The sequence below is a fragment of the Eurosta solidaginis genome, chromosome 4 (genome assembly GCF_040869045.1).
Source record: "Eurosta solidaginis isolate ZX-2024a chromosome 4, ASM4086904v1, whole genome shotgun sequence".
Lineage (NCBI taxonomy): Eukaryota > Metazoa > Arthropoda > Insecta > Diptera > Tephritidae > Eurosta > Eurosta solidaginis.
The window spans coordinates 45,869,404-45,884,906 of record NC_090322.1 but is presented as its reverse complement, the minus strand read 5'-3'; the positions used below and the strand labels follow the sequence as shown (position 1 = coordinate 45,884,906).

The 15,503-nt window shown below is 36.6% G+C and overlaps 1 protein-coding gene across 1 annotated transcript in view; it reads right to left on the bottom strand.

Annotated features, from left to right (window-relative positions):
- BubR1 (Bub1-related kinase) overlaps positions 1-12,607 on the bottom strand; it is a 162,439-nt gene extending 149,832 nt beyond the window's left edge. Inside the window, exons 1-2 of the mRNA XM_067781426.1 lie at positions 12,196-12,607; positions 11,749-12,135 (exon numbers count right to left, since the gene is read on the bottom strand). Coding sequence (XP_067637527.1) covers positions 11,749-12,135; positions 12,196-12,516 — 708 coding nt within the window. The 5' untranslated portion in view covers positions 12,517-12,607. The remainder of the gene's footprint in view (positions 1-11,748; positions 12,136-12,195) is intronic.
- Positions 12,608-15,503: the final 2,896 nt, after the last annotated feature.

Sequence of the window (15,503 nt, the reverse complement as noted above, 5' to 3'; positions counted from 1 at the left end):
CCCGGGAGAAAAGGCTTTGAAGAGATTTACAAGGTATAATCGAAACAGCTGTCGCCTTGTCCGTCCTGATGTCACGTTGTCTAAATTTTTCCCAAATTATTAAATAAATTATAAAATTCTCGTTTGTTGTAGCGCTTAAACGCGCCTGAAGTTAAGAGATACAATCTCATAAGCTCGAAATGCCCGACCACCAACATTCATGTGAGACAAGATCATAAGATTACTCACACCGTGTGCATCGTATGTCAACGATAAAGACACTCCCCGGAGGCTTTGGGGAGTGCTATTGCTGTTGATGCTCCTTTGCCGGATGTAGATCCGGTACGTTCCGGCAACAAAGCACAATTAAGGTACTAGCCCGACCATCTCGGGAACGATTAATATGACCACATTAAACCTTCTAGGCCATTCCGCCCTCCACACCCCCTGGTTCCATGAAGAACTTGGGGTCGCCAGAGCTTCGCCTGTTAAATATGAGTATGATACATATCTGTAACAGGATTACCTACTACACCGAAAGACCTGGGTTAAAGTACCTAGAAAATCAACATCAACGTCGCCCCTTAGCAAATACTCACGAGTGTATTTCTGCTATGAAAAGCTTTTCAGCGAAAATTCATCTTCCTCGCAGATGCCGTGCGGAATGGGTTTAAACAACGCAGATTGAAAGAGAACCTCGGCCTAAATCTCCGCGAAGGTATATCGTGCCTTATGTTGATTTTTTTAATTTTTTTAAGGGACATTGTGCCATGGTCGTCAGAATAAGTGCAATAGTATACATGGGCCAATAAGCCGTTGCCGCGCCAGTTTTTCAAAATTGTAAAATACGTAATTTAAGTCATCATTGCGGGGATGTTCCCCTTAATTTTTAAGATTGCAGCTCTTCGTAAGTTACAAATATATCTTATATGTATATGTTTGTATTTTTATAAAGAAAGTGGACGTAGTTGTCTGCCGATTGTATTTTTTTTTTTTTTGTTTTTTTTTTTGAGCACTTCCTCCTTGAATAGGAATATCTCAAGATATTGCTCCCGACTTGAAGGCAATAGCTCAATTAGGTATTCAAATATCGAAAAGTCAATTTACAGGATATATTTGATATACATATGAAAACTCTGCGTGGCTATATACCGATTACGGCCATTTCTTGCAGGAACGTTACTCGTGTTCGAAAGTAGCGGCATGACAAATTTCATTACAACAATTAGCAACAAACGAGAATTTTTCTATCAGGCCAGCTTTGGTGCTAATAGATGAGGAAGGAACGGAGGTGCGCTTAAACGCGGTGTGAATCGCTCTTGGTTGTGAACAGAACGGAGCCATACATGATTTAAATCGCGCCGACAACAAGTACTAGGGGTTAGCCTAAAGCATCGCGTTTTGCATATGACATATATGTGCCCGTTTTATAAATATGTATTTCTTCGGTAGATGGGGTAGTGCTAGTCTCTAGGACCAAACGAAGGGCAGTCTCTCCACAAGGAGCTACTCATTGTGTGACAAATTTTTAACGATCCGAGAGAAATTGAGCCATGCTACATTGAAATGCCATGCTTTGGTCCCGGAAAAAACCCCCGAGTGCCTCCAGTACATATACCAAGCTACCGGTGGAAGTGCAGATTTTGTACGTACGTATTTGTCTTTTTTTTTAGTAGAAGCATGCGTATATATGTGTGTCGGGGGTTAAAACAACATAAAAACAGGAAATACCTACTAGTAGATAAAGGCTATTACGATCAATACATCATACAATTGTTTGTATGTCCCTTTGAAAATCAAATAGTTCTGCTGAAATAGTAAAAAAAATTTACTTTTACTTATTTGGAGCAAGTAATTCGAAACCAGAATTTCGGCTGTTAAAAAACTGAAAAATGTTTACTTAAAAATAGTTCATCATGAAATACTTATAGCTTCAAAGCACAGTAAAATATTCAAGTTTTTTTTCTGCTGACTACGACAGCTCGCATCCATTCAAGTAATATCTGCATTAAAATGATAAAAAAAAATGGTTTGCTTTGCTTTTTTCTGTTGCTCAAATATTTTCCAAATTTAAATTCAAGCAATTTTGTAGTACTGAAAATTAGTTCAGCATTTTCAAACCCTGATTTAGAACAATAAAGCGAAAATAATTTTTTTGGAGTTTTTCGAAAAAAAAAAAAAATATTTTTGTTATTATATTCAAGGTATGTTTGAGCTCTAGGCAAAATATATACATACGTTTATTAAAATACAGCAAATGTGTTTAAACAATGTATATATATTTGTCTAATGGTTTGTCTTGCCAATATTTCGACTTCAATCTGAAGTCATCTTCAAGACTTAAAAAACGAAAAACATTTATTGAGACATAAGTAGGTACATACATACATAATTATACAATTATCGCAAGTGCCAACTTGCACTTATGACTGCACCTGGTCGACTAACTTTATATTTTATATTTTAACAAACAAAGATAAAAGAAGAACATTAAAAAATATAAACAATAAAATACAGTAATCGTAAACAAATTTTTATACAAACAACAATACATTAAATCTCCAACCGTAAGCGACGCTCACATCAGCAGCAGGTGAACAATTGTGCAAACGAAGTCACTCACTATTATAAGGCTTTTTTGTTGTTGTTGATAAGTTCTCTATAGGCGTAGGCGCAATGGTGCAAAAGGTGCCAAAGATTTAGCATAATAAAGCGAAAAAAAAAAATTTTGGGGTTTTTCGAAAAAAAAAATATTTTTGTTGTAACTTTTTAACAAAAGGTGGACAAACGAAAATATTTCCTGGACAAACGAATGGCATTTTGTTTTTTAATTACTCGCAAAAGGAGGTGCCAATTCCACACACGATTTTTGTTTTTTTGAAATAATTTTTTAACAAAAGGTGGACAATCGAACATTTTTCCTGGACAAACATGGACAAACGATGGGCAAACGACGGAGATACGATTTAGCACAATAAAGCGAAAAAACAAATTTTTGGGGGGTTTTCGAAAAAAAATATTTTTGTTATAACTTTTTAACAAATGGTGGACAAACGAAAATTTTTCCGGGACAAAGGTGGACGAACGATGGACAAAGGAATGGCATTTAGTTTTTTTAATTACTCGTAGAAAAAAGTGCCAACTTCACACAAGATTTTCGTTTTTTTGAAATAACTGTTTAAAAAAAGGTGGACAAACGAACATTTTTGCTGGACAAACATGGACAAACGATGGGCAAACGACGGACATACGATTTAGCACAATAAAGCGAAAAAAAATTTGGGATTTTTCGAATCCAAAAAAATATTTTTGTTATAACATTTTAACAAAAGGTGGACAAACGAACATTTTTCCTGGACAAACATGGACAAACGATGGGCAAACGACGGATACGATTTAGTACAATAAAGCGAAAAAACATATTTGGGGTTTTTCGAAAAAAAAAAAAAAATATTTTTGTTATAACATTTTAACAAAAGGTGGACAAACGAAAATTTTTCCTGGGCAAACATGGACATACGATGGGCATTTGGTTTTTTTAAATATTTGCAAATGAAGGTGCCAACTTCACACACGATTTTTGTGTTTTTGAAATAACTTTTTAACAAAAGGTGAACAAACGAAAATTTTTCCTGGACAAACATGGACAAACGATGGGCAAACGACGGAGATACGATTTAGCACAATAAAGCGAAAAAACAAATTTTTCGGGGTTTTCGAAAAAAAAAAAATATTTTTGTTATAACTTTTTAACAAACGAATGGCATTTGGTTTTTTTAAATATTCGCAAATGGAGGTGCCAACTTCACAAAAGATTTTTGTTTTTTTTTTAAATAACTTTTTAACAAAAGGTGGACAAACGAACATTTTTCCTGGACAAAGGTGGACAAACGAATGGCATTTAGTTTTTTTAATTACTCCCAGAAAAAGGTGCCAACGATTTAGCATAAAAAATATTTTTGATATAACATTTTAACAAAAGGTGGACAAACGAAAATTTTTCCTGGACAAACATGGACAAACGAATGGCATTTGGTTTTTTTAAATATTCGCAAATGTAGGTGCCAACTTCACACACGAAATTTTTCCTGGACAAAGATGGACAAACAAACGAATGGCATTTAGTTTTTTTAATTACTCGCAGAAAAGGGTGCCAATTTCACACAAGATTTCCCTCACTAGGGTAGGCACCTTGTCGTTGGTGTGAGGGCTTAACCGAACTCCATAGCGCCCGACTATGAGGCGGAGCTGTTTAGGACTGACATCTACGCCGTTTCGCCTCATAGGAGGGCGGCGGGATGTCGGTGACCAAGAACTGCCAACCCCATAATCCAGGGTGTTATGCGGACCGTGCCTATTGGACGATTTGCGGCCAGGGGATAAATTCGGCTGTATTCGAACGGAGCCTTCCCGATACCGGGCCATCTCGGGAAGTATTTATGGCCTTACCGCAGTAAGGGGCGCTGCTGTGGCGGACGGTTCTTTCCCCGTATATAATACTGGACCGCTGAGCCCGCCTTGTCGGGCAGGTGGTCGTACGACCAAGATGAACAACTCATTACCTGAATGTAATAAGGAGAATGTAAAGAGGAGGACTGAGTCGCAATCCAAGGACGACAAATACGAATTAAGCGATTCGTCGGACTCGGGGAGCGAGAGTAGTGCTGATTCAATGAACTCCGTGTTGGAGAAGCACACAAATGAAAACGGAGTAGAAGAGTGGAGAAGGGTACGGAGCAGAGGAAATAAAAGAGCTCTCTCGCAGTACCGTGCAGCACTAAGAATTGTACAACGCTTGGGAGCAGTGGTCGACCCAACAGAAGTGGAGGTCGAGCGCTTGGAATGGGCCCATGAAGCGGTAGAAGTAGGTCGAAGGCAGTTCAAAAAGTTTGCTGCGAGAAAGCCTCGGTTCTGCAACCGGTACGAGGAGGAAGAAGCGTCGAATGGCAGAATGAAGAGGCAACGTTCGGCGGAAGGCGACAAACCTGCTTTCAAGAGGCAGAAAGGACCCAGTCCTAGAGCCGCGAGGCATAAAAAGTATCGAAAAACAAGGAAAAAGACAGACGGGCGATCGCTAACGAAGAAAAAACCACGAGTTCCGGAGGAAGAAAAAAGATCTTTTCCTTTTTTCGAGCTGAGTTTGTTAAACGTGGTGATTTTGTGCTCTTAAATTTTCCAATTAAGGGCTAAGCGTACTTTAAATTGAATTGTTTTTAAGCCGATAAGCATTGTACATATGAAAACAATCCTATACTACTTTTCGAACATAAAACTGAATTAATTTTCTGCAAGCAACATTTGATATTATTAAAATCGTAATCGTGACGCGTCTGGAAGAAATGCAGCGACAGTCAGCTCCGCAGCTACAAAGGAAACGAGTTAAAGGCACCATGGAATCAAAATACTTATCAAAGGCAGTGTAAATAATCCTCCACTAATAACCAACATTTGTTCATCGTACACCAAATCTTACCTGCATTTCAAAGTGGTTAATTTACCTACATTTGCCATTCCGACTGTTTTACTACTAGCCGCAATTTCACTTTTTCGTTATGGCAACATACAACGGCCACCTATTATTGTGACGTGGTCTGCGCTGACTGCAGGGTACCCCAAAACCACCACAAACTCCATACGCAGTAGCATATGATAAAGCGCCAACCACCACCAACGGCGCCCACTATTATCACGAGCATCACCATCGGTAGTACCTTCCCCAACCCTTTTATTAGCGCCAACCACGAGCGCAACAACCACCAGACGTACCGCCACCACCAGTTGCAACGCACACAACGGGGCCGCGAACATAGGTCCGAGGCCACTAATGTTAACACCTACAACAGGCGGTACCACCGACACCAATACTAGCCACATCTTTATCAGCTACGACCATACGGGCTACAATAAACCAGCTACAATGACGACCACAGGGCAGCGAACATAGGCCTTCGGCCAGGCCAATTGCGACAACGAATATCAGCGGGTAAAGCGGTGAGTTCGTTCCATTACTGAACCAATTATACGTATTTGTAGCCTCAACTTTGTCTTTTAAAAAAATTTTTTTTGACTCTGCAACATTATATAATGTTAATCTACAAACATATTCAAATTTAAGGCTATCACCCTAGTATAGGATTAAAACGAATATGAATACGAATACAATATGCATAATGAGCGAAGAAAATGAAAAGTTAAGAAAGCAATTCTTGTTATACGTTCGAAATTGTTGCATACTGAAAAATTAACAAAAAAAAAAAAAAAAACAAAGCATATCTTAATGGTCATAGGTAGGCATTTTGTACTGCCTGTGAAACAAAAAAAAAAGTGTTTCAGGTATTAAAATTTGCTTTGCGTTACAGTAAAATTTTACTATTACTTTTTAATCAATGCAATTGTTGCGGATGTTTTTGGAATAAGCAAAAGGTATTGATATTGTTTCTGTAAGGAATAAAGTTTTATTGGTAATTCAAGTTCAATTGCATTATCAGTTAAAACGCATTAAATTTATATTAAGGGATGCAAATAACGAGTAATGCGGATTAACTTACACTATCAACAAAAAAAAAATTTATATACATTTTTTTGACTGAGTTGAACTAAACCCAAAACAATACCAGCACTGACTGATACATGCAAAACAGTTTACGTTTCACCTGAACAAGTAAAACGATTTCATTAATTTTACTATAAGTTTAAAAAGTTCACGTTTTTACCTGAACCTGTAAAACGGTTTCGTTAATTTTACCATAAATTTAAAAGTTCACGTTCTCCCTGAACAGGTAAATGACTCCGGTAATTTTTCTATGAATTTAAAAGCTTACGTTTTACTTGAACATGTGAAACAATTTTTTTGAGGAGTATGATTTACCCCAAATTTAGTCTTAGTTGCGTTTATAACAAATTTCTTAGTACATAGTACATATTAGTGTCATTATACTATGTGTTATAGCAAATTGATGTTTTGTTAAACTCAAAGTAAGTCTAATACAACAACATATTAATTTTGTAAGGGGGCCCCAATTATCGGAAGTTGTATCCAAACTGTACAGCCCTAAGATAGATTTGTGAATGAAAAAAGAAAAGGGCATTTAACCAATTAATCAAATTCCTACCAAGAAAAAAAAAAAAATTTATTATATATATAATATATTAGATTATAAAAACAAACCAATTATTATTACATTCAATGAACCGTCACAAAACGCAGCTCACAATAATTTTTCTAAAAACTTACAAAAAAAAAAAAAAATAGAGTTCCTCTCCAATTAGGCACGCATTTTTGATTGCTACTTTTTTTTTAAAATAAAAATATTTATAAGCATAAACATATATATAAAAAAAAAAAACCCTTGCGGTAAGATCAAAAGAAGTTTATAGAAAGAAATGCTATATTAGTGATAATGAAACTTGAATAAATTTGTTAACAATATGGGAATGCTGGCGTCGCCATTTATTTAGAAGGCACGTAGGGTTACCAGGTAAGGGGCCACCGAAATTTAGGTGCGTCGGTGGCCATGGTTTCTTTGAGGGTGGGATAATGCACCGGGCGTCGCAACACCACCCGCGGCGCCCCTATGTATATTCGGCCTTTTTGTTTGTTCCAATTTTCAGCCTTTTTTGTCATTTTGATTTTCTGCGTTTGGTAACCGGTCATGTCCGGTTCGGTAATTTTTGTTGCGTTTAGTTTCTTTTTTTGAATTTGAGTTTAAATCTTTGAATGTCAACGGTCTGTCCGTGACATCCGGTTCGGCCGGATGTTGTTTTATTTTGAATTATAAGCGTTTTGAGTAGTCTCTGCGCTTCTGTCAGTTTATTTTAAATTTGACAGCTGCTAGTTTGATAGGCATGATAGGAACTTTTTTCTGTTTATGGCGCAGGAACAGTAAGGTTGGCAAGGACCCGCCCCAGCCGACAATGACCAGCCACTGTGCACCACAACATCATGCCGACCGCCTTCCTTACTGCTTCCACTGTAAATGCGTTACCATAACATAAGAAACACGTATGCTTTTATCACGTACGAAATTAAAAACGTAATGAAATAAAGTAAATAAAAAGCAAAAAAGCATTGTTTCATTTTTGGCGGAATATAACAATGGTCATTTATGATAGTATAACAGTCAAACCTGATATCTACAGTAAACTATCATTTATAACACTTTTTGATAGTTAGAGTGTCAGCACTGATCCAGGAAAAGGAATGAGAGTGAGCAGTACGGCTATATACTTAATCAGTAGGCCATGTTGATGTATAAGAAGGAGACAAAAACTCACACGTACACAGTTGTTTACATCACATTTGCGCAATTCCCCTTAAGTTTGTGATAGAAAGTTTGTATGAGGCGCTGATCGTTAGGTTGACATTGCTGACAATCAGATGATAGTCAGTATTCTTGTAGGGAAGCTTGTGTTAAACGCATCCCTGCTAGAGAGCTGTCAGTCATTTGAGGCATCAATTGACAGATATAGCTGATGGAAATTTACATCACAGCGTAAGCAAAGTTTCTATCAGGTTGTCAGAAGCGACATGACAAACCTGATGTAAACGTTGTGTATACGTGTATGCATACACATACACACCATGGTTGTCCATACGAATAAAAGGAAAAATTTATGCGAGTGTATTAGTGTTGTCAAAAATTCTGTTAATGTGTTGGAGTTTCCGTCAGCTCTGTTTAGCAGGGATTTATATGAAAAATGTCATTGTACTGCGGCCTTAAGGAATTATAATTCAATGGTGTTATTTGATTTCTAAGAAAAGTTTCATACACCTATTATTTTGACCAACGAATTTTTTTTATTAATATACAGTTTCCTTGTAAATGGATGAATTGTAATCATTTTCATATATTTAGTATAAGATACTAAAGTTATTAATATTACCAAAAAAAATTTGTTTTCATTTGCAAAATCTTGTAATGATAGAGTACCAAAGCTATGCACACCTATTATTTTGTCCACGAGTGTAGATATAATGAAGAGAGTTGAAAGAAAGTAACTAAAAGTTGAGTAAAGTGAGTTTGCCAAATGAGTCGTTTGCTAAACAAAAGGAAGACATAATAAAAGAAGTGAAAAAGGTTGCCAACCAAAATAAAATTGCCGGTACAAGTGGTACATTTTCCTATGCGAGTGTAGCAAAAGGAATTCCTCCTATTGTAATAAAACCAAAAGTTGAGCAAGCATTAGAGAAAACCAAAAACAGATTTGAACAAGATAAATCCCTCTCAGTTAAATATAGGAAGGGTAGTAAATAAAAACCATGGTACAATAATAATAAGTGCAAAGTCAACCAATGATAAAAACAAAATAAAATATGCCCTAACTGAAAGATTAGATCAAAATATATATAATATTGCTGAACCTAAAATCCATTTCCCAAAAATTGCTGTTGCTAATATTAGTCCGGAACATAAGGAAGAAGAAATAGTTAGCAGGATTACTGCTCAAAATGAAGTATTGACAGAGGCCAAATTGAAACGTGTAAAAATTATCCATTCTATGAAAGATAACAGAACTGCACATATCAATACCATAATATGAAATAGAGCACAAATATTTTGAAGACGCTTTGAAGTGCAAGAAAATTAATTAGGGATCGATGCCCAGTTTACGATGGGCAAACGGTCAGAAGGTGCTATAAATGTTTAGGATTCAATCACATAGCAAGTAATTGTACTCACAAGCAAATATGTAGCAAGTGATTAGGGGAGCATAAAGTTGAGGAATGTAAAGAGAGTGCACATTTAAACAAATGTGGAAACTGTTTGGATGCCAATAACCAGTTAGGATTCAAGTTATGTACTGATCATAACATTATGAGTACCAATTGTCCAGTTTATCAAAGAAAACTCAAACTGGAGAAGCAAAGGGTTGGTTGTTAGCAACCAAAATGTAATATAATGGGAAGAAACGCTTTTAATTTAAAATGGCTTTATTTAAATATCTGTAGTTTGTTAGCTAATAATGCGGTACTTGAAAGGCTTTTAGAAGAAGTAGATCCGGACGTCGTATTGTGCTCTGAAGCTTGCATAACATCCGATATTAGTGATGGGGAAATAAATACTGCTTTTTGTAAAACAGTTCGGTGCGATTCGCATAGAAGGCACACAGATGTTTATGAAAGTGACAGCAATCCCCTTTTAATTGGTGATTTTAATATAAACCCAAATGGAGCTTCCGCACATAACTGTAAATTAAAAGAGGTTTTCGCTCGCTCCGCTATGAAACAAATAATAAATTTTAATAATAGAGTTACAGAGACATCACAAACAAAAATCGAATTATTATACACAAATGCAAACATACAGTCGATGTAAAAAATCAACTTGTTAGCTACCTTGAAAATAATAAAATACTTATGAAAGAACAATCTGGTTTCAGAGAAATGCACTCCTGTGAAACTGCGTTAAATTATGTGATATCGAACTGGAAAGAACAACTAAGTGTAAAGAAAGAAGCACTGATACAACAACACCAACAACATCACCAACAACAACAACAACAACACCACCACCACCACCAACAACAACAACAACAACAACAACAACAACAACAACAAGTGTAAAGAAAAGTACAGTTTCAAATCGAGCTTTTGAAATAATTGATAGAAATGTAATGCTCGCTGAGCTACGTCAAATCGGGATTATGCATTGAGCTGAAATGGTTTAAGTCTTTTAACAAATCGGAAACAAAGAACAGCTATAGAATCGATGGTCTCGGAGGAAGTCGTTGTAGAAATGGGACTGCCACAAGGCTCGGTATTGGTCCCAGTCCTATTTAACATTTATATTAATGATACTTCCTTAACATTGAAATACAGCAAAATTAGGTTGTTTTCTGACGATGCCTTTTTAGAGATAAGTGAATCGGAATGTTAGACTGGCTGGTTCACAGCCAACTCGACTCTGCTTCGAATCACAAGATTATATTCTATTTTATAGCCTACAAAAACATTTATGTATAAACTCATTAATTTCAAAACCCCGCAGTATCTGCACAATTAGCTAAATTTTCAAAGTCTTGTCGTCATCGCAAGTTAATAATACCCAGCTAATCCTATTTGTCCTCTTCAAGGCCGTTTTTTGTTGACGCTGTAAGGCTTTGTAATTGGAGTAGGAGCAATTACAAAAATGTGATTTAAGATTTTTTCAGATCATCGGCTAAAGTTTTAATTACTTTTTCTTTGCAATGTGAGCACAAAAATTTGTTTTTCAAACTACCTTATAGTTTTGCAAAAACTACGTAACGTGTTACAAGACGATGCGCCACCTAATTTTTTCAAAAATTATCAAAGGTGGTATCAAAATACGCGTCCGACCTCCATTTTTAGAATCCGGAAACGAAAATTCAAGTTTTTATTTCTGTCAAATTATATAAGCAAAAAGTCGGTTTTTATTTTAACGTGGATGTTGTGTTTTGTCAGATTTGCTGTACACACATACACACTAATGCTGAAAGGTGTTCTGTGCGCATTTAGTTTTAATCCCCAAACCGGTGTCGGACCCACACAGGGTTATTTTTTTAAATCGCGGCCGAAGGTGTTCTGTGCAAAAAAAAACTATGGATCGGGCCCCATATTGCGGACACTCTCGGGGTCATTTTACGGTTTTTTGTAAATAATTTTCGTTAGAAATAAGTTTTTGAATTCCGCTTTCGGCTTCTTAATAACTACATCTAAAGGACAACTAGGATACAAACCACTCGCATTTGCTAGAAATTGCTTATGATGGACTTAGGCGAGTTTGATATGTTTCGACTCAAATTACTTACTTCAACAGTTCCGGGTGTATAACTTTTTATAGCTGCACCGGTCCGAATACTTCCAACTGTTGCTTTTTTCTTATGCCCACGCAATGATGTCAGTGCTAAACGTCTTTCTGCGAACTGTCTTTTTGTATTTTCTTTCATATTGTCATCATCTTGATACATTATTCTTTGTGCCACAGTGAAACCAAAATGTATGTGTGCTTCTTGCAATTCTTCTAGTGGCTGTGCACGACATGCCATGCCACGGCGAAAGATTTCATCGGCTTTACGTGTATTACCACATAAATCATAATGATATGCCCAGCATATATAAAAATCAGCAACCATGGTTCCGATACCTGCATTGAATAGTTGTTCATAGCATTCCATAGGGTTCTGATGACTCTCAATCTAAATTAAATTCATTAAAAATACTTATAAACATGACACATTTGAAAATTATGGGCTTACAAATTTCATATACAATTTAACCATTCGCCTATCCTGGAAGTATCGCTCCTCGTCTGCGAAACGGGACAAACACTTTGTGAGCACCTCTTCCAAGCCCGATTCTTTTCCTCCTGATGGAAAACTTTGCTCAATCCAGCTAATATAGCCGTACCATGGATCCAGGGGATCATTGCCCTTGTAGTCGTGTATAGCTTGTTCTAGCTCACGCCGCTGTGCTAATATCTCTTGCGGCGAATCTACACGTAAAGACGCATGCAAAATACTGGCGTTCCGTCCAGCAGCTAGAGGTTGTATATTTTCTTTAACGTCCTCAAAATCCATTATGAAATAATTTTTGGTAGCAAAATTATATGCAGTAGTTGAATTTTCTCAATGTATCAGTTGAGACAAAAAATCGAAAATGCGCCTAAGCGAAGTTAGCTGCAGTAGCGTCTGATAATTGCTGAATAACAGTTACGTTCCAATGACGCGTGAACCAGATAACGATAGAAATTTTACATGCAAGTTCAACAACAACGTGTTGATCCTGCTATTTACCTGGTTCATTATCACAATTGTGATCCCTATAGACGTTCTGTTCGTTTCTTTCTTTGTAATAGATTTTTTGACAGCTAACCACATTACAAGCCAACCTAATATAAACGCACGCAAGTCATTTACTGTCAAAGATGTCACATGCACATACAACTTGTATGAGAGCAACTCAAATTGAATTTGCTGCGTGAAAACCTAACTCGATTTCCATTTTTGTACAGCGTGACGTTTAGATTTGATGTTTGCACACATGCTTTACATTGTCGCAACGCATGCTTATTTGGGTTAGGGCAAAAAACGCCGGTTGTTTGCGTGCGCTAAAAAACGCAGTGCGTTTTTATTAGGTTGGCTTGTTAGAGTTGGTACCCTGCAAAAACGCTCCACGTCATTTGACTAGTCATTTTGGGGTCTATGTGACTTTCTGCAGCAGTTATATTCATAGTCACGTATGCATGGGCGTAATGAACTTTTGTGACCAAATTTTCCGTTCCGTTCCTATTAATGTGATCGTGCATTCCGCTCCCACCTTTAGGATGTGAGCATAGCACTGTTCTGCTCACACACTGCACAATGCTCGTCAAATGGCGGTCATTTCTTCAGTCATTTCACTCTACATTTTCGTGTCTTTTGACAATAAAGTTTACTGCGGTTTTACCATTTATATAACCGCCATATAACTTGAATTTTACCTGCCGATTTACTTTACCTGGAGCAGCCACATGAATAAAATATGAACCAAAAAATTTAATTTTCAATATTTATTTTTAATTATAACAACCAAACATAACATATAATATAAGCATTTATCTGGTTTTGCATCTTGGAGCCTCATATGTACATGAATTTGCAACATAAATTAATACATTTAGGCCCTTATTATGTATGTCGCCGTGAATGTTTGCGTCGCATTCACTCACATTCACATTCACTCAGAATTCGTATTTTGTATTCGCGTTCGTTCTCTTACGTAGTCACTACGTATTCACTGCGTATTCCCTGTGACTGTCAAGACCAATACGTAGCCAGTATAGCCACTTATTACTATTGTTATTTTGGAAAAGTTTGCAGTACAATTTTTTCGGAATAACAATATTAAATTAAATTAAATTAAACAAATAATAAAATCGCTTGTTTGTTAATATTGATTGTTTGTTAATATTTTTAAGTGCAGTGATTGTAAATAATAATAAGCAGCTCGGTTTATATACTATGCAATACTATTGCATACATCTTTGTTGCAATAATTAAAATTTGTGAACATGGAAAAATAAATTTATATAAAAAAAAAAAAACAAACATATTACTGATTTTGTGAAAAGTGATATGCCTGAGTGTTCGACTTTAGCCTCCTCCAACCAGGCAGGCGGATAGCCGAGCTTTCTCATACGATAAAAAAGAATGGAATTTCTCCACGGTTTAAACCAAGTGCTGCCTGTAGCTTGTCACTTATTACACCTGGACGAAAATGTCCAAATTTCTGCTCACTATCAATATGATATCTCTCTTGAGGACCTGTATGTGGCGAAGGGAGTTTCGATAGGTAGGAGATAAACAAAAGCGAGGATAGGAAACCACCTGGTGTACCCCTTGTTTTATTCTTCTTCCGAGTCTTGCAGTAACGTGCCGTGGTTGACTATATCCAAAGTTGGTAAAAGTCTAGTTGAGTGGTCGACTTCTAATACGCTACCAAAAATATCGAGAGAGGTGTCAAAAGACGCGTATTGACCTCGACAGCAATAATCCGGCGGAAAAGAAAAATTTTATCTCTGTCCGGAGATATTTGCAGTTGAAGTTGGCGATTTCCATGTGGTTGTTGTCATGTTGTGGTACCCACAAAAAAAATTGTGAACACAAGGGTTTTGTGCGGATATAGTTTTGGTCTCCAAACCGGTGTTGGATCCACCCAGAGTAATTTTTAATAAGCGCGGCCGAAGGCCGCCAACGCAGAGAGGTGTTCTGCGCAAAAATACTATAGATCCCACCCCGGTTTCTTAGGGACCCGCGGGTCAATTTTCGGTTTTTCGTTAATATCTTTTGAATGCGTTAAAATTTTTATTTTCCGCCTTCGGATTATTAATACTGATGTCATTTTTTCTGTTTTGTTTGTTGACAATTTAGTGTATTGTTCTGTAAATTGAATTGCATTTTGAACGCATATTTGGTGAAATTTTCGTTTAAAACATTTTAAGAATTTGATCTTCATCTGTAACTGTGTCAATCGATTTATATTTCGCCACTTCACCGGGAATTTGGTTTTGAATGCGATCATTGATTTTGTTAGCATGATCATTTTTGGGAGCTAAGATTGCTCGTTCGCATAGCCAAAAAAAAACTTAAATTTAAAATTCTTTATTCTGAAATATGAAAAACCTTCGTCTTGATAGAAGGAACTTGTAGCCGAAATTTGGTGATGATTGAAGTGTGGGAAATACGTTTCCATAGCGACACACATACATAATTTGGTTTTTATAGAAGTTTAGATAGACTGAAGCTATACAATTTTTTTTAACGGCGGAAGATTACTAAACGTCCAAAAGGAATAACAGCAAAACTCAACAATGCAGTCAAACATTAGGTATTAAAATAACCTAAGTATGTACGGCAGCCATACTTCTGAAGAATCCCATTTGTAGGGAAGGTGCCACGCCCCTTTTTTCCCAATTCCACATTTTACTGGAAGTGTTAGGACTTAACGTCATATAGCTCCTTGCAAATTTTCATTATCCTACCATAACTACATCCAGACATATGCAGTATGATATATTCCATTTGTA